The 24,484-nt window shown below is 32.5% G+C and overlaps 1 protein-coding gene across 1 annotated transcript; it reads right to left on the bottom strand.

Moving 5' to 3' along the window:
• Nucleotides 1-651: 651 nt before the first annotated feature.
• Nucleotides 652-23,323, bottom strand: LOC143044276 (somatostatin receptor type 2-like). Its single transcript, XM_076216210.1, has 2 exons — nt 23,120-23,323; nt 652-3,515 (listed from the first exon to the last, which is right to left on the bottom strand). Exon 2 carries the CDS (start codon nt 3,473-3,475, stop codon nt 2,255-2,257), a length of 1,221 nt encoding a protein of 406 aa, XP_076072325.1. The 5' UTR covers nt 3,476-3,515; nt 23,120-23,323; the 3' UTR covers nt 652-2,254.
• Between the last annotated feature and the right edge of the window lie 1,161 nt (nt 23,324-24,484).

Raw genomic sequence — 24,484 nt, 5'->3', positions numbered from 1 at the left:
AATATTCATTGAAATTTAACAGTACATTCAATGGTAATGACCGATATCTATATCTACAAGTGTGTATGAACTCCTCATTATTAGTTGATATCAAAATGAATACTGCTCGCTTGAAACTTGTTGTATACGCATTATAATTGAATTTTATAAATTACGTTTGTTGATGTGGTTCATAAATGTGTCTCTATTTTATATAGATAAGACCGTTGGTTTTCCTGTCTGACTTGTTTTACATTAGTCAGTTTCTCCATCCAAAGAACAATTTATAAAAATAAACCATTATATTGTCAATAAATTGCAGCAACAAAATTAAGAGTGTAGGACGATTCAACTGCATATGTATTGCAGATTGGTAACATTTTACATATGCAATACCCGGTTATATCTATTCGGGTTCAAGTCATTTCAGCAAAATACAAATTCTACTAGAGAATTTGTTGTTGAATACATATCGTTTATGGTTTTTGCTTTAGTTATCCGTGATTCTAAGAGGTTACATGATTTTGGGCATGGCATATGGAATGGACATGTGTAATTTGCTGTAAAAGACTGTTGGTAGTCCTTTTATTGTCTTCAAGTTATTTTTGTTGAATATTTTTTTTTATATAAACCACAGCTCTTGGTATTCATTTGACAAGCAAAAAACGTTGGTTTAAGATAAAATTTTAATTTACAATACTCAATCATACACATATAACAAAACAATATATGTACAATGCCATGTGATCATTTTATATTATAAAGGTGCCAATGTTATCTCTTTCTCTCCTTTAAAAAGTGTACTAAATAATTTATTCTAGAAAAGTCGAGTTTTAGTCAAAATACAGAGGAAACATTGTATAACGCATTCACAAGTTCCTCATATGAAGAAAAAATCTTTTTTTTTTATTAAAAGACCTGTCATAAAAATGTTTCAAATTAGACCCGCAATGAAACAAAATAAATGAAACTAAGTCAACCTGCTGAATAAATAGATCCTCGGTAATTTTATTTATTATTAAACCTTCACGAAGCCTTTTATTTCAACATGGAGTATGTCATTACTCATTATAAGGACTCAATATACTGACATACTTCATATATATGAAATAACATAAAACCACCAACATATGTAAATATGAAAAGTATACTCCTGTAAGGTGTTGAATTTCGCTTTTAGTCGTTTGATTTATTTTTCACCAAAGCTTTGTCCCGGAGATTTGTCTAGCTACATGAAATTCAACCCCAAAGTAGGTAAATTCCGTCATCTGAGTTCAATTGATCCAGACCTACAAAAAGTCGACTGTAAATTTTGAATTTGATGATGTCCGAGGAGATTTTACTCAGCTGATATTTTTGACAATTTACTTTATCTTACAATTTTTACAGATTATAGTAAAAATCCAGAGAGAGAGAAAAAACGGAACAAATCGCCTTTTACTTGCAATGAGTCCAATAAAGATTTCTCAATGATAAATAGGGTTGAACATTTTGAGGCCTTCATCACACTCGAAAGATAGATGGACAATTCTAGTTTTTCTGTTTATTCTTCATGTGTTATTTCAGCCTCGTCGAGCATATTGGTTGACAGGCAAGACCAAAGACACTTTCCAATCACAAATGATTGGTTCCAATTTGGTCAGCATTTTCAGGGGAACCAGTTTTCTTTGTTAAAGGAAAGTCGACGAATGCCAAGTAATGAGAAAAAGGTCTAATACATTTCTTCAAGTTATATCAAAACTGTGTTCACAACAACAGTGTATAGTGCTGGCAATATTTTAATCCTTTGATATGTGTAAAAATGTTTTAAAATCTGCAATTAGTAGTGCATGCAATCATGACTCTTGAATATTTCATTTCCAATAGATTTGACTTTTTTGTCGATGTTGACCCTTTAAATATAATAATTTAGAAGAAAGTGAAAATACAGTGTACCTCTTGTATATCTTGTTTGCTTAATATAAACAATAACATGAATATTCTTTCGTCTCAACTCATTGGTCTTTCTTTCAAACTTTCTTTATTTATATTTTTTGAGCAAATCAAGTCAAAAAAATGTATTTTAATGTGACTCATTCTTACACAATATCAATATTACAAGTTGGATGAACTTCAACAAGTGTGTACAAGTAACACAATTAAAATCTAAACATCACTAGACATAAGTAACAGTATAATATTGTGTAAATATAAAACCCAGATTCATTTTAAATCCTCGTTATAAGTTGAACGTTTGTATATATACATAGTGAAGTCTATCCTATTCAGCGAATCTTTAACTTGTCTGAATTTCTTTATCAACATACAGGCTCGTTGTTTCTTGGTGAGAGGGATGCAGAAGGCCATCATTCGGTAAAATTAAGGCACTTCCTATAGCTGTTGTCAATGTTGCAAGTTCATATTTTGCTTTGGTTTTGACAGAAGGTACAGCTTTTTTGATTTTTTTCTTCTTACTACTCTTTGGTAAAACACTATTCTCGATTGTCAGCCGCCGTTCCGCGTCAGGATTTTCAGCACACTTGAAAGCTTTGCGAAAACAACGTCGAAAATTATCACTCAAAAACGCATAAAGTAAAGGATTTAGCATACTGTTAGCGTACGTCAAAACTGTAAGACCATTAAAAAGATATATTTCCCAATCTTTCAGTCTATAGTCCTGTGGTTGAAATGTAAGATTTACTTGAAATACCCAATGTGGTAACCAGCATAAAATATAGACACCAATAACTGCAAACACTAAGCGTGTTACCTTTCGTCGTGATCGTTTTTTGTTTGCAGTACGCATGCCTGGACCAATGCAGGACAAATTTAGCACAACCGATAGGTAAAATACAAAGATCAAGGAAACTGGTATCGCAAATCCCAGTAAGAATGTGTACCAGGTGAATGCCTTTTCTGGAGGAATCAGTTGGTCTTCCGGCCATTTCACAGTGCAGGTGTCGTGTGAATTGTCTTTTGAATTTGGAACCGTTGTTGAATACAATATTATTGGTAGCATCACAAAAAATGAAAGTGACCAAATGAGGAGACAGACAAAGAAAGCGATTTTAGTTGTCCGGTATCGCCCCGAAGATACGGGATGACAGACGGCAAGATATCGATCTCCGCTCAAAGCAGTCAGTGTTAGAACGCTTGTTATGAAGTTGATGGAGTATAATACAAAATATATCTTACACATGGCTGTGTCAAATATCCAGTGTTCTAAAACAGTAGTTGTGATTAGAAATGGTAAGCTAATGAGAAACATCGCATCGGAAACAGCAAGATTTAATATGTACAAGTTTGTCACTGTTTTCATTTTAGCAAAACGTAGAACGACATAAATAACTAACGCATTTCCAATCAGACCGGCAATGCAAATTATGGTATATGATGATACCAAAAACGTTGTTATAGCCGTTCTGTTAAGCCTCTCTTCCGATGTTTCCGTATCATTGTCGGAATCGTTCTTCCCAGTTTCATCACAATACACGTAGAAGTAGTCCGTACTATTCATAATGGAATGTGGTGAATTTTCTTTTCCCTGAATCAGTTATCTGAAATAAAAACCAATTTCAGTTAGTGTTTCATCAATAACTTCAGTAGACTGAAGCAACCCCCTGAAATAAAAACTAATGCAGTCACCCCTGGTCAATGTTTTCGTTAAACATTTGATCAACGAGTGCTATGATAATAGCATTACAAAATACAATATCTCATCAAATTCTAGTTAATTAAAATCAATGCGTATTCCTTCTAGCAACACTCCAAATATTTCCTTCTTATTACAATTTAGAATGTGACCGAAAAGATATCTTAAAATTATTTAGATTTTCAGTGCATAACAACTATATAACAAACGGAATAGAGGATAACAGTCAAGCTAGATATAGGAAGATGTGGTGTGAGTGCCAATGAGACAACTCTCCATCCAAATAACAATTTAAAAAAGTAAACCATTATAGGTCAATGTACGGCCTTCAACACGGAGCCTTGGCTCACACCGAACAACAAGCTAAAAAGGGCCCCAAAATTACTAGTGTAAAACCATTCAAACGGGAAAAACAACGGTCTAATCTATATAAAATAAAAAAAGAACGAGAAACGAGAAACACGTATAAATTACATAAACAAACGACAACTACTGTACATTAAATTCCGGACTTAGGACAGGTGCAAACATTGCAGCGGGATTAAACGTTCCAATGGATTCAAACCTTCTCCCTTTTTCTGAAACAATAGCATAACATCACAACATAGAAAAACACACTTTTTTACTTTTTTTTTTTGTACCGTTTCCTGTTTATAAGTTTTTAGTTTTCTATGTTGTGTTTTGTAGTATGCTGTTTGACTTTTAATCTTTTTTTTTATACCATGGCATTGTCAGTTAGATTTTGATTTATGAGTTTAAATGTCATTTTTTTTTACATTTTATCTCTCTTTTATTTTCTCGCTTTAATAGAATTGCATTCTTAACAATTCGGCTCTTTGGTATTCAATTTTAAGATTCGGCATCATTCCAATGCATGTGAACAAAAGAAAAGTTGACATATTTTGTAAAAAAAACAACAATTGATAGAAACCTTTTGAATTAAATTCCGTGTTCAGATGCACAAGGTTTTTTTTTATTATAGTTTTATTATTCAGTAAGTTACAGAATTATATAATAGGCTGTATCTCTTCATTCCAGAAAAAGCATAATAAAATTGAAACTTAAATTATTGTAGAACCGCTGCAAATGAAGTATCTATTCAAAACCATATTTTGACTTCCACAATGCTGGGATTATTTATATATTTAAGTTATATCTTATGAGATACATTATAAGCAAGAACCTACTTGTCAGTTCTAATCTTATTTTTTCATTTTTATTAATTCCAACCTCTAATAGTACATTTTTTTATCATTTACAGTTTTTTTAATCCCGGAAGTATAACATGTATAAAAACATAAAGTTTTATTTACAAAAAACACACAATGCAATGCTTGTAAGTTAACTTCAGTACAAACAATGATCACTCTTAATAATAAGATTTCGTTTGAACAAAGGCTTTGACTCTGTTATAAAAGATAAAATGAGCGTATCGTATGTTCTGATTGTGTAACATATAAACCTTTAATTTGATTTGACTCACAAAAACTATTATTGTTCATCCATTATCTGTATCATTCTTACTTTCAATAAAGCTAACTGTGATCAATCTAACGATGGATTCCGAAATACCAATTACTATTTTTTTAATTGAAAACCAAATCATAAAAAAATCGCATCATTTTTTATTCTAAACTGACAATAGAAAATAATGTGTTTAATTTAAAGATTCAAAATTAAATTTCAAAGTGATCAATTTAATTAAATTGACAACATCACCAATAATTGAAACAGAGGATGACAAATTACTATGCAATTTCGGTTAACTTTCAAAACAAGTCAAGTTTTGATTGTATTATCAGATGCATCGGAAGTTTTTATTAAAATATCTTTCTTTATTTTGCTGCCAAAAACTCGGCACATTTTATATGGTTTGAATCATAATTAAAACAGCTGATAACATATAGAGAGTTGTGTTAAGGAGATAAAATCAGAAAAAGAGATGAAGATTTCCGCCATATCATAATTCAAACAATTTTACTGATCCACGGCTCCGTTACTGTCAAAAAGTTATTTTCTGAATCTTTGATATTTTTCTAATTCTTACCTCCTAAAATTTTCAAGTCTCTAATTAATGGGGTAAAGTAGAATAGAGCGTTGTAAAATCATTGTGAGAGAAACGCGAACAAAGCCATGACAGTGTCAGTTTTTCTTTTTATTGTATTGCGAAAAAACTTATCAATACAAATAAATGGTAGGTCCGATTGATGCCTGAAATCCGTAATTGGATCGGATATGACCATATGGGGTTGACTTGAAATTCTTAAAACAGCAGTGTTACATGTAACATAGAATTTCTTACAATCACCATCTTTTAAAGAGAGCAGGTCGGTTGTCAATTACATTACTATCATTATTATACGTATCAAATATTTTCCACTGGACGATAAGAAAACAATAAAAAAAAAAGTTGATTATACCAAGCCGCTCGTCAAATAAAGTTTCATAATGTATACAGATAAACGATGCCCTGATGTTATGATTTTAACAAGCTTCTTTGAAGTATGACAGTTTTATTTTTTGTTATTAAGGAAAATATCACCGTTGCATCCACAGGCACTTGTCTCAGAATTGTTTTCCCCTATATACCTTATAATATTAAGGTATATAAGAAAGGGGAATCTGAGACAAGTGCCTGTGGTTGCATTATACAATGTATGTCGTTTGTGACCAATTCATCAAGTGCGAACGCAGAACATAGGTTCAATGTAAAGGATCATTCATTTTTTAACCTTGAAATCAAATTAAATCCTCTAAGCAATTCCTGATGGGAAAACTTGCAATAAATCTTTTAATATTAGTGTTCCAAGGACAGGAAGTTTTACATCGAACAGAGTAGTTTGTCTGACAACAGAATATCTATCTTCATCTCCGTATCAACTACAAGGAAGAAGTTTAATAAGGAATTGTTTATTATCACATAAAAAATATTTAATTCAAGCAACATAATTATTTACTAATAATTGTTTAATTCACGTCTAGTGGCAACTAGTTCATGAATATTTAGGTGGAGAACAGATTTATAAGTAATTAATAAGGTAGGTCGATCGGAATTTCTAAATTAAACTAGAACCGTCTTTTTGCTGAATAACTTGCACTCTTGTTCAACCAATACCGGAGTCAAACGTGCCACGAGTGGGAATCTATATTACAGCCTCTGTCTGTGTTCACAGGATAGTGATTGTTGTAGATAAACTACTTAAACCATTCGACCGGCGAGGCTGTGTCTGTGGCTCAAAATATTTGAAATGTTGCCTTTTTACATGTTGGATTTCAACGGCTTTTTACAATTGTTTACACTTGATTTTAGGATTTTAATGGTCTGAGACCTAAATATAAACGCTTAAATAAAAATAAGGGAGATGTGGCATGACTTCAAATGAAACAACTAACCATTAGAGTTTAAATAAAGTAGATGTAAGCAATTATAGGCCATCGCACGTATATGCCATGAGCTGGATTCGAGTGTTCACTGTAGATCACTGTAGATGAAGTACTAGTACTTTCTCCATCCGGCCGGCGAGGACTTGTCTTTACCTTAAAGTAATACATTTGTTATGTTACATAATGGCATTTAACTGTTCAGTTTATGTGTGTCTTTTTATTTGTGTGTGTGTGTGTGTGCTTTTCTTACGGACTGTCCTGGAAAACAGACATGGTCCTAAAACAAATTTAAAAAACTGAAGAAAATTATGAGACAGACGCACGAAATGTCAAGTGTTAATCTTCACTAGATTGAAGTCTCGCGTGATTTAAACTATTGCAGTATTTTATAATCTAATATGATATAGTATGAATGTTGCAATTATATAATTCTTATCACATTTATCAATGAACTGTACTAACAGTCATTAAACTGATTTAGTTTCAACCGTGCATTGAATAAGATGGAGTTAAAATGTTTCATGACATAACAATTTAGTTCTATCTGTGCAGAGAAAAGGAGATACCAGATGGGCGTTATGAAATTAAAGTTGTTAAATAAGTTAGCTTTACCATGTTAACGATGCAATGCATGCGATTATTAAAACATTAAATCAATTTTGATGTTAAAATAACGCACGTCAACTGATGACGGAAATGTAGTTTTTCATAACATACATATTTATTAGAACTTTGGTTTGTAATAGAGGGAAAACGGTACTATTTATTCTGCCATATAGGCGACAATACTAACATTTTCTAATTCTACCACTTTTTATAATAAAAATCTGGATAAAACAGTTATGTGTGGTGTTAGTACTTTATTACTCTATTTTAAAAATTGAAGCCAAATAGTATCATAACCAATTTCCAACGGAGCTTGTTTATGTTATCCATGCCCACCGTCATTTTGCAGCAAATTTATAAAATTTTGAAAGCCTTTTCGAATAATTCTCTAGAAAATATTTCAATAGGTTTTAAAATTTATATTGTAAATATAAACACTGCAGTTATTCATAGATAAATAAAAAAATATATTGTACCCTTACATCCAATCACGGCGCTCCTAAGTTGACTTCCTTCACCTGTCTTGGGTACACAAAAGGCCAACCTAATGCTGGGAAAATGTAATAGTACCGTTTTCCCTAGAGCATGTGCATGAATCAAGTATTTGCTGGCGTATCCGAATCGACGTATCGTATATTAAAAACGTATATGAGGAAAGGATAAATTAAGTCAAGTTGGTCCCGATGAAAATATTATATTATGCATTTAATTTTAATTGAGATCGGGGTAAAATCATTATTGTTAACAAATCTGTTCGATCCGTATACGTCGATCCGTGCACGTATTCTGATACGTAAATAATACAAATTCTCTAGAAGAGCATTGCTGGCGTATCCGTATCGACGTATCGTATAACACGTATATGATGAAAGAAAAATTATGCCAATTTGGTCCCGTTGAAGGTATTTTACCATGCATTTAATTTTAAGTAAGGTCGTGGCTAAATCACTATTTTATATAAATCTGCCCGATTCGTATACGTCGATCCGTGCACGTATCCAGATACGTGAATAATGCAAATGCTCTAATAGAGATCGGGCATTTAAAGATGTATCAACCGTATCATATACGTCGACGTATACACATCTGCAGATTTATCAATAAACAATATGTTATCCCGAGCTTTAATTGTTTATAATACGTTTGATAATGTAGATGAGCAACTGATTAATTTCTAATGCTAGTATTTAATTGTGTAGCTGACTTTAAAATTGTCGGGAAAGAGGGGCGGAAGATACAAGAGGGACAGAGGGAAAACATAATACGTTTTGGTACATCTGCAGATGCGTATACATCAACGTATATGATAAGGTTGATATCTCTATTAGAGAGATATGGTCTATCGTGTCTATAGCTAGCATGCTCAGATATGAGAATGCCACTTGCCGCAAGGGATCAAATAGGTCAAAATTAGCTCTAAATTTTTCGTTAATTGTAAATTTAATAATTTCAAAAACATTTACTGAACAAATTTAGTAAAAATAATCCACCTACAGGTACTAAAAATTTAAGTAAGATGTTTGATATCTGCATTCTATGATGATTAGATTGTAATGCCGTACGTGGTTGACTTACTAAATGTAACCAAAACGTGAATTGTAATTATGCTTTCAATATATAGTCGACAACTTTCGATCGCAAAACAAAATACATGTATATAGAAAATATAATGATTCTTTTTTTTAAATATAATAGTAGTTTTGCTACATATTTCAGTGTGTGTATTAAATTTTTACAAAATATATTTCCCCGTTCGGTCTACCACAATAAGTAAAACCCAAACCGCATAGTCAGCTATTAAAAACATCGAAATCACAAATGTAGAACAATTCAAACGTGAAACCAACAGTTTGATTCATGTACAAAATAATGATTGAAAAAAATATGATGTATAGAAACAAACGATAACTATGAAATTCAATGCAGAGTCATGATGCGACAGACACATGCAGAATGTGGTGGAATTATATTGTTTTCGATTGTTTATTAATAAATGGTTGTTGGTCAGCTATATCAGCTGTGTCCAACAAACTTTATATTTTACAGTTAAGACTTTACAATACATTTCCGTTACAAACGATATGTTCCCATTTGAGATGCTTATAAAAGTGTTTCCAAACTTTAAATTACGATGTTTGCCGAAAGTGGATATATTTTGTTAACGTCCTAAAATCTGTTTGTATTATTATTTTGAGAGAAATGTTAAGTTTCATAATCAGAATTTATTTAATCCGATATAGTTCACTCTATATATAACGTTTGGTTATCAAAATTTTCAAACATTTCCCAAGCATACGGAATACATCTGTACTTCTGAAATAAAACTATTTAAGAAACTAAGATTAAATGCAAACCATATGTAATGTATCATTCTGTGATCTATGTTACAATTGATGTATATAATTGTTTATTTGAAACATCCGTTTCCGTCAAAAAACGCATTCCTGGTGATTAGATTCTTATTTAAGAGTAATTACGGGTTCTGTTTACTCATCTTTCGAAACATTACAATGATGCAACAATTAATAACTTTGAGAAAAACATTCCCACTCGTTAATGTTTGAATTCTACTTTATAATTGATGAAAGCTGAAGATAGAAATAATTAATTCACTTCACACTAAGTTCAAGAATAGCACTAACAATGCATTTCCCTTATTATATGACTGAATAGTGCGGTATAAGTCAAATATTTTGTTCCAATCTGCTGTTTTTAAAGTAAGTTTGGACGGGCTATTACTGTTGGTAACTTTTTGACTAACGTTTTATAAAATCGAACCTTTTTTTTTTTCGTAAAACAAACGTCCTTTTGATCAATTACAGACAACTTAGATTTCTAGAAAATATAGTAATAGTTATTAATGCAGTATACATGTAGTATAGTGCTGTTTTGTATCCTTTTTGTTTGTCACTTTTACAGGCTGGATAGGCTTGAGGGTTCACAAACAGGCATACCTCCAGGTTAGGAACTTATAATTCAGTGGTTGTAGATGTCATTAGCTGACGTCTGTAATACTAGTATTTGTTTGTTTTTTCGTTTATTGTTAGATTATAATGGAATCTTTTGAATTGTTTTACATTTTGGCAGGTTCATGTATTGTATATGCGGACTAATCTGTATATAGTGTTTACTCATTGTTGGAATCCATATGACATCATTTAGACTCTTGTGGATATTTGTCTGTATATACCCCCCCCCTCCCGGTTTAATATATTTATTTTTACTCCAACTTGATAGTACAGGTATTATATACACAAAGAAAAAAGTTAAGCACCCCAATGTTTTTTCGAATTGAACAAGTATTACGATAAAGGACATGGGATCCTTGGAAAATTGGCGCATTAATTAGTAATGCAGACTGCAAGGACATATCATAAGCCTTAAGAAATACACAACATATTGCAACAAAAATGATAATTTAATGAATAGATTGTCACAAAACCACAGGTCCTGTTTAAACACTAAAACATGTCAATTTTAAGTATGGACCTTCTGAGTTCGTTATGCATGATACTAATGTCATTTCACTAAGAAAACGTCCATTATAAGTCTGTTAATGTTATCCATAGTTCAGTATTCAAAATCGGACAAAACCACCACGTGATTGGATGCAGGCCTTAACACTGCGTCTCATCCCTCAAGTTAGTCGACGAATTTCCTACTGTGGTATTTGTCGCCATTCCCGGTGCAACGCTGCTTCTAACTTACGTAAATTTTGTACAGGTGGTTTGGTTGCCTGTACCCGACAGCCTAACGTGTGCCAAATATGCTCTATCGGATTTAAATCCGAGCTCATGGCAGGCCATGGAAGATAAGTTACTGCTTCGCCTTGCAGAATTGCGGTAACCTCTCTTGAACGATGCCGCATAGCGTTGTCCATATACACAGGTCTTGCAGCTAATGAGTGGTTATATAAAAAGGTACAACTTCCGGTCGAAGAACGTTTCTGATGTATTGATAACCATTAGGGTTTCCTCGTATAGTGACCAAGTCCAATTTGCAGTCACGAGAGATGCATCCCAATACCATCATAGAGCCTCCACCGTAAGGGACAGTGGCTTTGATGTTCCTTGGGGTATATGCTGTATTTTTATGTCTCCAAAATCTCAATCTTCCATCTTTTACATGCAGAAGAAACCGGCTCTCGTCTGACCAATGGATCTTGCGCCAGCTCCTCAAGTTCCAACCACGACTAGCTAAGCACCATGCCAAACGTAGTTGTTGATGTCGGCAAGTTAACATGGGACGTCTTATTACCCTTCTTGACTTTAGTCCTGCTGATTTCAACCGGTTCCTCAAGGTTCTGGTTGATAGCTGTCATTGAGGTAACCATTCTCTTTTAAGAACAAGACTTGTTGCGAATGGCATTCGTCTAACCAGGCGTTGCAGTGCCATGTCTTCACGCTGCGATGTTACCAATGGTCTACCGGATGTTAGCAAGTTTTTAACGTTATTGGTTTGGATGTGTTTCCGCACAGGCATGCTGACTACAGTATAATAATAATAGCTTTATAAGATAACCCAGGTGACCGCATGCCGATAATCTGCCATCTTTGAGCCTCCGATATTCATCTTCGTACCATGTTCACAGAGTATGAATAAAATGTTGAAATCGCAGGACTTAAATACTTAAATTTGAAGCGCGGGGAAAATGCATTTTGTTATTTGCATAGGAGGCAAAGTTCACGTGCATGATACGTCGATATCTTACAAAAAAATGTAATAACCGGTCAAACATGTATGGTCACATCTTTTTAAAGGAACATTGATCTTGTTAAAGTCTATTTTTACATTCAATTTAACATTTTGTTAAAAAAAAAAAATCATGCAATATATTAGAGGGTGCTTAACTTTTTTCTTTGTGTATAGTTAAAGTTTTTCGTTTTTATATTTCAACGGTGTGTAGTTGTGATTTTCATAAACACAAAATATAATTTGTAATTTATTTTTACCTGAAATATGAAAGCTTTTATGCAGCTACACAAATGACACTCAACAGCAGACAAGACAAAGTTACAAAAACAAACAAAAATTGAAGAGATAAGAAATGGTGGACACTTCTTGCTAGATACGTTAATGTAACAGTGAGATATTGATAAGTTAGTTCTAGAAATTGACTACAAATGTAATTGTGACGTAGAAGGGTGGATTTCAGGTGAAGTCTATATATATTAGTATATGGATGTGTCATATTAATATAAGATATAATAAGACATGGTTGATATACAATGGTTATAAATCATTTGATATTGATTATCATTATCACAATCAGACATCAAATTTATTGTCATTCACATCAACAAACGTTTAAAGTTCTATCCGTTATCAGACATGTACCAATTTATTGACGATTCCAATCTCAGACTTAATAAACGTTTCTACCATATAACCAGTTACCGATACAAGTGCAAGTGTTACAAGTGAAGCATGAACATTCACTGCTTACCATTTGGGAGTTAAAACCGAATTTTGAGCATGGATCATGTTTCTCACCAGTCAAGGTTTCTTACGAAAGATGTTGTAGGCCATCATTGTTTCTCATTTTGTACGCATTTATTAACCGGTCTTTTCTATAGATAATTATATTACCTTGGGGTTGTATTGTTTCTCTTGTTAAAATTATCAGCAGGAGCGTATCTAGCCATTTGTAAAAGGGGTTCCAGCCGAGGATACTAAGGAATCTCACCCCTACCATAGATGCGCCACTGATCAGATAACGAGGTATACAATAAGGTGTGAAGTAAAACGGAATACACGTCGTTATGTTCAGTGGTTGGGAAAGTTCATATACCCCTTGTGTTTTGCCAAGAAATTATAAATAACAAAAAAACGAGGCGAAGATATCGAAGCGACACCGAATAACCTTTCTTCGAATCGAAACACATGATACACAGAATACAAAAATGTGTCCCTGCTTCCATAATCGCATTCCATGTTCTTACATGTTTTTCAACCGTAAATTGGCATGTTTTAAGGTGGTACCTAACACTACAGGGAGATAACTTTGTAAAATCAGCTAAACGTTTTAATTACGTTGAGTTGTTAAGGGAAATCAATATTAAGCTTCTCAATGATCAAAATTGGTGTTTGTCAAACTGCTATATAACCAGTGTAATTTTTCTGATAAAATAATTGGTTCAAAATTTTTAAAATTTATATATTTTGGTTAAAGGGTCAAGGTAAATACTTTGTCAAAATTTTATGAAAATTAAATGAGCCAAATTAATTTAGTGAAAGTGTTGGGTACTTCCTTAAGCAAATTGCACATCCTAACGAACATCAGTTCGCAGCTTCAAGTCAATTTAAATGCAACTTCTTGGTCAACTAGCTCAACCAAAAGCTTTCACATTGGAATGCATTGGTTTAACATTATCACCTTTCCATGTTCAGTTAACCGTGGAAATTTGGTCAATATCTTTATTTTGCATAAAATTTAAAGAAAAAGAAAAATCACATTAAACATGTTAAAGTAGACTTAGTTGTTTTGTGCTTATTTGCCTACAGCTTCATCGTAAAGTACCTTTATCAAAGAAGTTTCCCCGATACTGGGCGAACGGACAGACAGACAGACAAAAGATGATTTATAAATTTGAATTACGCAAAATGACAATATAGTTTGACATCAGAAGACTTAGTAACCTTTTTTTTAAAAGTTACTAGTATGGGTTTTGCATTTTACAACAACAAGTTATCATAACATATGATTGGAAATATACATTTGTAGATAAAAAAAAAACCTCTAGATCTTGGAGGTTGGACATAAGGTTGCCATAAATATTAGAGTTAATCACCTATCATAACTCAGAAGTGTTTGATCAATCGAAAATGTTCAAAAACGTCACTTATGTAACAGTTGTGTAACCAGGCAGGGTTAAACAATGATTGCTGTTCTAGACTTGGTTACAATGGCATTGATTAAAACTCTTTGGCGATTTTTCCGATCATATAAACGAAGACATGAAAAAATGATTTGTATATCCCATATACTATTTAGTTAAATAGTCAATGTTTTAATTACGTCTTGCAATTGCCCGTCTCTCTTCTTTTTCCCACACTAAAATATCTTCGATTCTAATGAATGAAACAAGGTGCACACGCATAACATTTCACAGCATTTGTGTTATACGTAACATAATTTAGCAATTACTTGAAATACGCCAAAGGTATAAGATTGTCTTGACGATCCTCCACATTATTTATATAATATTATGTCAATTTTATAGTCTTGTCTGCATTTATAAAATATTCGGTACTAAAAATAATTTGGATGTAAATATTTCTGATATATCCATAAGCTGTATTGCATTTGCTTTTAGACCTATGAAAGCGCATTAAAGTGAATTATTATCTAATCATATACATGGTAATTTAGTTGTAAATAAAAGTCATGCAGGGTTTCCATTATTTCCCAATCTACACAAACACAGAAGAGAAAGTAATTTAGAAACATGAATTGCAATACATTTCATGGGATTTTTTATCAGAGCAATAACATGGTTATCTATATCGTTTATTTAAATAAATAATAAAGTATCGGATCAATATATTAACTGTTTGGTTATGATGGGTGTTTACATGAATAAAAGCTGATGTGAGGAATATATAAATGTCAACGAAAAAGAACAAAACAAAAACATCAGCATGTGGTTTTCGTGATAAGTATAAAAAAAATCAAGAAATCATCAATTATTTATATCTGTTACAAACGCATATACTCTATAAAAAATTTACTTTTTCAGATAAATTTTATAAATGTTAGAACACCATGCAGTATCGTGTACATGTAGTCATCTGTTCTCGATAGTAATCAATTCTCGATAGCAATGCGCGTGGTTAAGATAAAGTAGTTTGCGAAATAGCACATGTTTTCTATTTGTCGGTATTTCAAGGACAGAATAAAAACTCGTTTCAAGTCAAGCAAGCATTAAGCCTCGGTCACACCTTACCAGATAGCTCGAACGGACGCCTTACGGATAACTTTTTTTCAATCCGTTCATGTCCGTTAGACGTCGTTCTTATCCGTTAGACGTCCGTCCATATCCGTTACATGTCCGTTAAGCGTACATTTTATCCGTCGACGTCCGTTCTGTCCTGTGGAAAATTTTGAGCATGTTCCAAACTTTGAACGGAAGTCCAACGGATAAACTGTCCGTTGAACGTCCAGTTAGGCGTCCGTTTTGTACGGTACTCGTCCGTTTCATTTCCGTTTTGTATCCGTTACGTGTCCGTTATACATCCGTTGGAGGTCTGGAAGATAAATTCACCAACGGACTTCTACCGGACTGTTTAACAGATAAAACGGATATGGAACGGATCTGAAACGGATAAATGCCAATTGAAAATTTCGCGTCAGAAATGACAATTATTGGTATGTCAGATTTCTTAAGGTTCATGAATTTTTATTATTCATAATCGATCTTAGAGTATAGGCACGTCTTCACAATCAAGCAGTTCTTATTCAGGCCAGACACTGCCCTTTTTTGAATATGTATGCGATTTACATGTATTATTATTGTCGCCTTTGATTTTTCCGTATATCTTGTTCATCCGTTTTATCCGGTACGCTACCGTTATGTGTCCGTTTTATGCGGTACTCGTCCGTTAGATGTACGTTCGACGTCCATTCTGTCCGGTTCGTGACCGTTTTTCGTACGTTACATATCCGGTGTTTGTCCGGTATGCATCCGTTACACGTCCGTTTTATTCGTTCAGTACATCAACGGACTCCCAACGGATAACAATTTTGTCAACAGTCAAATTTTATTTTCATCCGTTAGGCGTCCGTTCGTGCTATCCGGTAAGGTGTGACCGAGGCTTTAATTTCAACATTTCAAGTTTTCAGACATTTTTCAACAGTAAAAATAATATTTTTCTGATTTTAGCCTACTTTTCCTTATTCCCATAACAATCCCAACTTCATCCCCTTGGTTCATAAATAACAGTTTTCAAATGTAAACAAAACTTAGCTCGAAAAGAAGGTCAAGTCCACATACGTAATACACAATTGTAAGATGTGGTGTGACGTCGCTATGGAAAAAATCTATGGAACGCAGTTTGGACCATATCTTGTCAACTATAAAATCTAATTCAATTCAATTATCGGAAAAAAAATGCCCTTAAATATTGTTACAGTGACAGAAAAAAATATTAATAACAGCTGTGACAACATTTTATAACATATAAGAATTTGTTCAATAATTTAAAATCATCTAATTTAATATTAATATGCAATGCATATTTTTGTCCTAGGATAAAGGTTTAAGATGCCTTAATTGGTCGATAAGGCTAAAATTCATAAAAAAAATATGTTTTCTAGAGACAAATAATAATTAATTGATACTTTTCTTCAATTGGCGTAATTTAAATCTTCTATTAATATCAAACATTCTTACCATACTATACTTTTCACAACTATCGAGAACTGATGACGTATTGCGCACAATGTCAAAATTGAGCACAACAACAGATGTTTAAATTTGATTTTCTTGATTTACGCAAGAGAAAATCGCGAGGATAATAAGAAATGAATAAAAGTATCTACTATTAACACAATCTGCTTTGACCACATTTATTCTAAGAATTGGCCATACGGAGCAACAGGTTGTTACACTATCGAGAACAGATAACACTATGATACTTATTTTCGAAGATTTTAGATAACATAAATCATATTCACTGAGATCAAAGGCGGAGGTAGATATGATATAATTTTAACCATCTCAAATAATGATGACAAAGATAATGATAATTAAGAAAATGTTCGTGTGTAAATGACTAAAAAATCTGTAAACGTCTTTGTTAAAATTTTTATCGAGACCTAAAGTTTTAAAAACTAGTGTAAGTAAACAAAAAAAAACTAAAATGATACACAAAAAATAACACATAAAAAACAGCCAATTCCGACTAATTTCAACATTGCCTGACGAAAATTGTTATTACATGTCGGTAAATCATGAACTGAAAATCAGCTGGTAAACTACAATCTAAGTACTTCTAGAACCTAAGAATTGGCTATTGAATGGATGATACTTTTACTCCACAAGCATCACACGAGACCGGTCGGAAGTTTAGAACATGGATGTAGCTAATATCGCTTCTGTTGGCATAATTATGTTTCTGGATTACCTTCGATGTTCTCACGAGTTTTGATTCATTTTATTACTGTCTAGACTACGAGTTGTACAAACAAGTGACATGTTGGCGACATGGCCATGCTGATATTGTCAGTACATGTCATGTAAACTTATATGTTAAACCAATCAATACCAAATGTTCGTAACTGTCAAAGTGCAAAATATAATGTCACCATTGTATCGAAACTACATAGCTTCCTTCAATAATTGATTGTCTCATATATCAGTAATCTTACAACAAAATAAAAATTCATTTATTCAAACGCTCAAAGTTTAACATATAAATTTGAGAAGTAAATTATGCTTGCTCAACAAGATACAAATGTATAAAAAAGATTTGATCCTAATATTACACTTGACCAACAACATATTATGTCGCCGTTACGCATGACCGAAATAGTTTTTCGCCGTTGCGCTTGACCATAATACTAGTATTGTGTCGCCGTTGCGTTTGCTATGTCAACAAAAAACTAGACAAACATATTATGGCGTCATTGTTTAACAAAAATATTTTGTTCTCATTACAATTGACCCGTTGCTTACATGAAAGCAGGATCTGGTTCTGACACGCAGGTAAATATGTATGTCAGTTTGTAATGACATGAATGGACAAATGAACAATATCTCTATTTTAACCTTATATCCTGTCATTATTCACCGGAAATTATCTTTAAGAGAACTTATATTACATCTATTATTGTATTAGATGAAATTAAAGGTGTTTACCTTATTTATACAACGTACGTCAATAATTAATAAGAGGATAATTATTTTGTAAGACAATAAGAACTTGTATACTCCGAACTTTGTTCAAGAGAGTATCCTTAACATTAATTTTCAATGGTTTGAATTACCCTATGGTATAATTAAACAAATAAGGGGGGGGGGGGCGTTGGTCCTATATCGGGACTCCAGGATCGGGTGTCTTTAAGCTCGGGTTTTCAGGATTGATCCGATAATTCTTTTTTTGAAATTCGGGATGTCGAGATATTTCAATTTCTTAAAATTCGGGACCTCGGGATTTCATGTTTTTAAGCCCGGGATTTCGGGATCAGGACTCCCAAAGCCTCCCCTTCAAATATGGCCAACTCAAAGCGGTGCATATCCAAGATAGTCAACCCTACAAATGTTTCTCTCTTCGGACTGCACCCCTTAGCCATCCATAATAGTATATACTCAAAGATAAAATAGTATAACATATGACAAATCACAACAACTATAACATTAAAAATGTAAACAAATCTAATATTTTGCGTAATGCACACATCGTCCAACACCTTTCCGAACTTAAAGGCAAAATCCTGTATTAAATTCGAGTAAACCTTCTGCATCAACCGGCGTTTCTGTATTAAACCTGAATGACCAACTATCAGACATAAGGAATCACATTAAATGGACAGTTTATAATGTATTCAAGTCATTGATTAATTAGATATGATAACAATTGACCAAAACAGTAAATAATAGATGACTTCAAGGTTCTACATATAATTTAAAGGCATTCAGGCCATTGAAATATAAGTTCATCATATCCTTTGAAATCTCGGTCTTAAGTGCTCATTCGTTTTTACAGATGTAACTAAACAATGTAACTTAACGCGCAAATGACATCATATTTTCACGCATTTAAATATTCATCCATCCTTAGCTGTTTGAGTTTCCTATTAAGGAAAAGACATTCGGACGAGATATTTTCATTTACGTGTACTAAACTATTGTAAACTGCAATATACCTGAACAAAAATAATACATTACTATCTTAAAGGAGTAGGTCTGGTAAGGTATGATTATGGCCTCAAATTTTAAGTTCATCTGACGAAAGATTTTGGACACTTAAGTGTCTATTTCAGTTGATTCAATTAGTTTATGTGAAAGATTTTAACTGAAATAGTCATTAAAAACGCTCTGATTGAAGCTTAAATATGAAAAAAATCTATCAAATATTCCAAAAAATATCACTTTTCAGATGGTTTTCGTCTATGTATTATCATCTAATACAACTTATATTTTAATATTAAGAATGAACACAAATGCGGCCACTTTCATTTACGACGGAAACCGTCAAAAATTTAAATAAAATTCTGAAATTGTGAAAATTTCAGTTAATTAGCATTTAATGATACTAGTACCCGATATATGTGCATTGTATTGTCAAAAACAGCCCATATTTATGTAGCAGTAGCATTCTACTTTCTAATAAATAACTTACAGTTTACATTTTAACAATTTTGTAAAACTGCTATATTTTGGGGCCAAACAGGGTAGTCTAACTGAACCTACTCCTTTAACGTGGATATTTTCATTTATGTTTAGACAACGCAAGTTACACGAAATAGTTCCCCTGAGCAAATAAGTGTTAAACATCAACAATATTGAAATGAAAGGAGCACCTAGTAGTAGATGCGCAAAGATAACATAGCAGAGAGTTTTTGCATGAATTCGGAAAATTATCAATATTCACTACTAAAACCTTTATTAAACATGTCTAAAAATGTCACATTCTGCTACCAAAGTCAAAGGTAAATAAAGCTAAAAGACAAACTTAGTAATCAATATATAGCTTTGTTTTAAGTTTGAATTGGAATAAAATGTCTTAAAACGTCTTAATGGATTTCATACAGTTTTTTAATTACGCACATTTCATCCGATATTTATTTAAGGCTCTAAGAATGTTTGCTAAAACCATAAAACACATGTCTTGTCGGGGTGGTGACGTCTTATATGTCTGTATTCCGGAAGTGTCACACTCTTTCACCCCTCCTTTACATATCACTGTAACAGCTCTTTTAGGGAGCCCCAACTAAGCATATTGCGAGCATAACAATATCTAGCCTATCCAAAATACCTTCTTAGTATACCAGTGGTTGTCCATATTTCCCGCTCTTAATTTTACTCTACAGAACCCACTTTTTTGATAGTTTAATTTGATTTCGTTCTTAATACATGTAGGTAATGTTTTTTCTCTGTTGTTTATTACGTATTTACACTAATACCATTGGAGGTTGGATGTGTAATAAATGATAATTTAGTCTTAGATGCATGATTTTTTATATTAGTTGTTAGTGGCTTGGAACTAGCTGCCAGTAATTGCGAGCACTCTCAGATCTGTATATAGTGTCTTTTTGTTGTTTGAATGTGGAAGTACCCGGCCACACCTTCTCTGTTTTTTTGTTAGAAATAATTCTATTTGTATCCATCTGATGAGTTAAGCCTTTTTCCGCTAATGTTTATAATTTGTTCTTATGTTGTAATGTTATACTACTGTCCAAGGTTAATGGGAGGGTCTAACCCCACCACATTCTGTATGTATGTGGCTGTCATAAGTCAGGAGCCTGGTATTTTATCGATTGCTGTTTTTTGCTGTGTGACATATTTGTTTGGCGTTCCTCTTTTTAACTGTTTTCTCGTTTGATTTCTTTTACATTTGTCATTTCTAGGACTTTTATAGCCGATTATGTGGCTAGGGCTTTGTTAATTGTTGAAGGCCGCACAGTGACCAATGCTTGCTAATTTCTGTGTCATTTTGTCTCCTTTGAATAAAAAAAAATATATACATTTTGGTACACGTGTCTTTAACTGGATTTTTTTGGCAAAATCTTTCACTTGTATGACAGTCGACTCAAATTACATTATATTGACAACAATACGTAAACTAAATAAACCGACATAACAGGTAAAAATGTCAAAAAGGGGTTCATCAGTCAACAAATTTGTCAAAAAAGAAAACAAAAAGCAATATAGACAAGGCAAATAAGCAAAAAAAGAAACGAGAATACAAAAAGAAATTCCACAGCACAATAGTAAGGGATGTATAATTACCGAGCCACGCTAAAAGCATATTTCCAAAAATAGTCTAAAAGTCACGTTGTAGTATTCTTTTTAAACACTATTATGTCAATTGTTTCCCTATAAGAACGACAATCGGAAATTTTATTCAGTGTATTGCCCTCACCATAAGATAATAATTTCGAAGAACTCAAAATTTGTGTTTGTTTTCTGTTTTCCACAATATTGGATGGGTAAGGTATGATTTTCTTGTCTGTTTGACTCTGTAGGTTGCTTTTAATATCCATGCAAGTGCTATTCTGATCATTTTGTTTTATTACATGTAACTGCATGCTGGTTTTTTTTTGTTGGTCATTCATTGAGCCATTCAACACATCCCTTCTATTCCAAGAAAAACAAATTCTCCAATTCATGATAAGTCAGTGCGTGCATATTAATTTGTTAATATTAAGTAGCTATTAAACCATTAACGATTTTCAATCAGTTAACGGTATAATGATGAAAAGGTATAGCATTTGCCTACAGCATCTTGCACCAACATAGAATAGATCGATTCATGAACATGCACAATGACAGCAGAAGTATACATGAACTAGGAGATCACGCGTTCTAACGAAATATAAATTTATAATATGCACATGTATTTGCCAATGTTTTTAATATTTCGCTATTGGGATTTAATTTTTCAAATTATGTGTAATGATTTCTGCTCGAACGACGATGCAATTCAGATTTTTATCATTTTCAATAAACAGACTACAGGAACATGAGCCTTATTGAGATTTACAACTCAACTTACAATGATTTAGTTTACACACAGATAATAAAAACCAGTCATGCATATAACACAGTTTCACAATAGTTGGTAAAATAACAAATACATTTCTTATAAAAGTAATAAAACCCAAATCAGTATTGATCATGCAAAATAAAGTATTTTTTTCAGAACATATCATTTTAAGTAAGAATAGTATCTACGCACAGTAGATACATTGTAATAGCAACAGAAAAAAATAGAAGTCGATTATTTTATCAAAGTAAACACTCAAGCTTAAAAGTTCCAGGAATTACAATCATAATGTAAATGGCTCCTATATTCAAGTAGGTCAAAAGTTAACATTTGAATGCATTTATGATCTAAAATAAAGAAAGCTTAAGGAACAAGATTAGTGTAAATATACGTTTATGTTGTGTAATGCCAAGTTTTAAATGTGATTCATTCCTTAAGTCTTCAGAAGGTATGATGAATTTTTAAAGCTCCGATTCCATCATTTTCACAGAAATGGACTCAAATAGATTCAAAGCAAATTTTCTTAATGCATTTCCCGATATTTGTGCAAGGTAAAAATACAAAAGCACTATTATGTATCAATAATTAAATAGTGCACTATTTAAATTGCAATAGATAAAGTTCACACTGTATGGTTCTTTTTCGTTACAGTTAATATGTCCACGTGCACTCACAACAAATTGGTTGAATATTTAAATGTTTTATAAATTAACTTAATTGTATATGTATTTTTCATTAAGTTTAGGAATTTTCCTTAAATACTTCAAATAGCATAATAAAAATTAAATCTAACGAGAGCAATTTTCTTACCTTGTGAGTTGTCTCATATCATTGCACAGAATGCAAAAGTTATCACAGCTCAACGATTGATTTTGTCAAGTCTAATAACATCATTATTTGTCTTAATTCCAATAAATTCAATACTAATCAACAACTAACTGAACAATGTAAATTTACTGTAAAAACAAAGAATCACCGTTCCTCTACAATCATAGCTAGGAAATAATTACACAGGCTTCCTTAGATATTTTATACTCAAACGAATTTTTATGTAATTGAATTGCGCGTAAGCTTTCATCAGACCGCCAATCATAATATGGATACTACAGTACAATAAAGATAATATTGATCGTCTTATCCGATGACTTTTGAATATCGTCAATGCAAACTGTTAGTAAATTTGTAATATTTGAAAATCATTCAAACGTGTTTTTAAAGGCTCGAGAAAGTGGATTGGGATTTAAAAGATATAGTCTAATATCTGTACCATGTCTACGTGTTCATTCGTCTGTTGCAGATTATGAACCTCGCCAGAGCATGTTGGTATTTGTTATATCTATCTGTTTTGTCATTCTGGGAAATATGTGTTGTAGATGACAAAATTTTTTATAGTTTTAATTAATGTTCTATTGCTAACGACTTTTTATAGACTTTGCAAGGTTACGAGCTTGGCATTTTTGTATTAACAAGTACTTCTATTCAACTCCTTAACACTTTTTTGACTTCTTAATCTTTATGGTTTTAACATTGCTGCACACAGAGTGACCATACTGTTAATGTATGGTGAAAGTGGGGAAAGTGGTTACCTAGGTCATTCAATCAAATACAGTGTTCATCCTGGATTCTTGAAGCTGTATGAAATTTGCAAACGAATGTAATAGTTATGTGTACATGATGTATCATGGACAAAAATAAAATCACAATAATACAATACTCCGAGGAAAAATAAAAAAGGACGGTCCTTTATCAAAAGACAATTTCAAAAGCTCAAAATAAATCAAACAAATGGCACAATTGTCATAATCCTGATTTGGAACAGACATTTTCTAATGTAGAAAACGGTGGACTAAACCTTGTTTTATAGCTATATAAACCTCTCACTTGTATGACAGTGGAAGAAAAATCCATTATATTGACAACAATGTGTGACCAAAACAAACAGACATAATAGGAAAAAGAGTCACTAATAAGGGTATAGAAGTCAAAATTGTGCTGGCCATTCGTTTGATGTGTTTTATTATTTGATTGTGCAATTTGATTGGGAATTTTCCGTTTTGAATTTTCCTCGGAGTTCAGTATTTTTGTGATTTTACTTTTTGTTATAATCTTACTCACTATAAAAACTGACTATTCTGTATAGGATTTGCTCATTGTTAAAATCCGTACGATGACCTA

This window comes from Mytilus galloprovincialis, chromosome 9, assembly GCF_965363235.1.
Source record: "Mytilus galloprovincialis chromosome 9, xbMytGall1.hap1.1, whole genome shotgun sequence".
Lineage (NCBI taxonomy): Eukaryota > Metazoa > Mollusca > Bivalvia > Mytilida > Mytilidae > Mytilus > Mytilus galloprovincialis.
This window is presented reverse-complemented; position numbering and strand designations above follow the sequence as displayed.

Bases quoted from the DNA above. Each gene is read 5' to 3' on its own strand.
- LOC143044276 (XM_076216210.1), bottom strand. From the start codon at position 3,475: ATGAATAGTACGGACTACTTCTACGTGTATTGTGATGAAACTGGGAAG.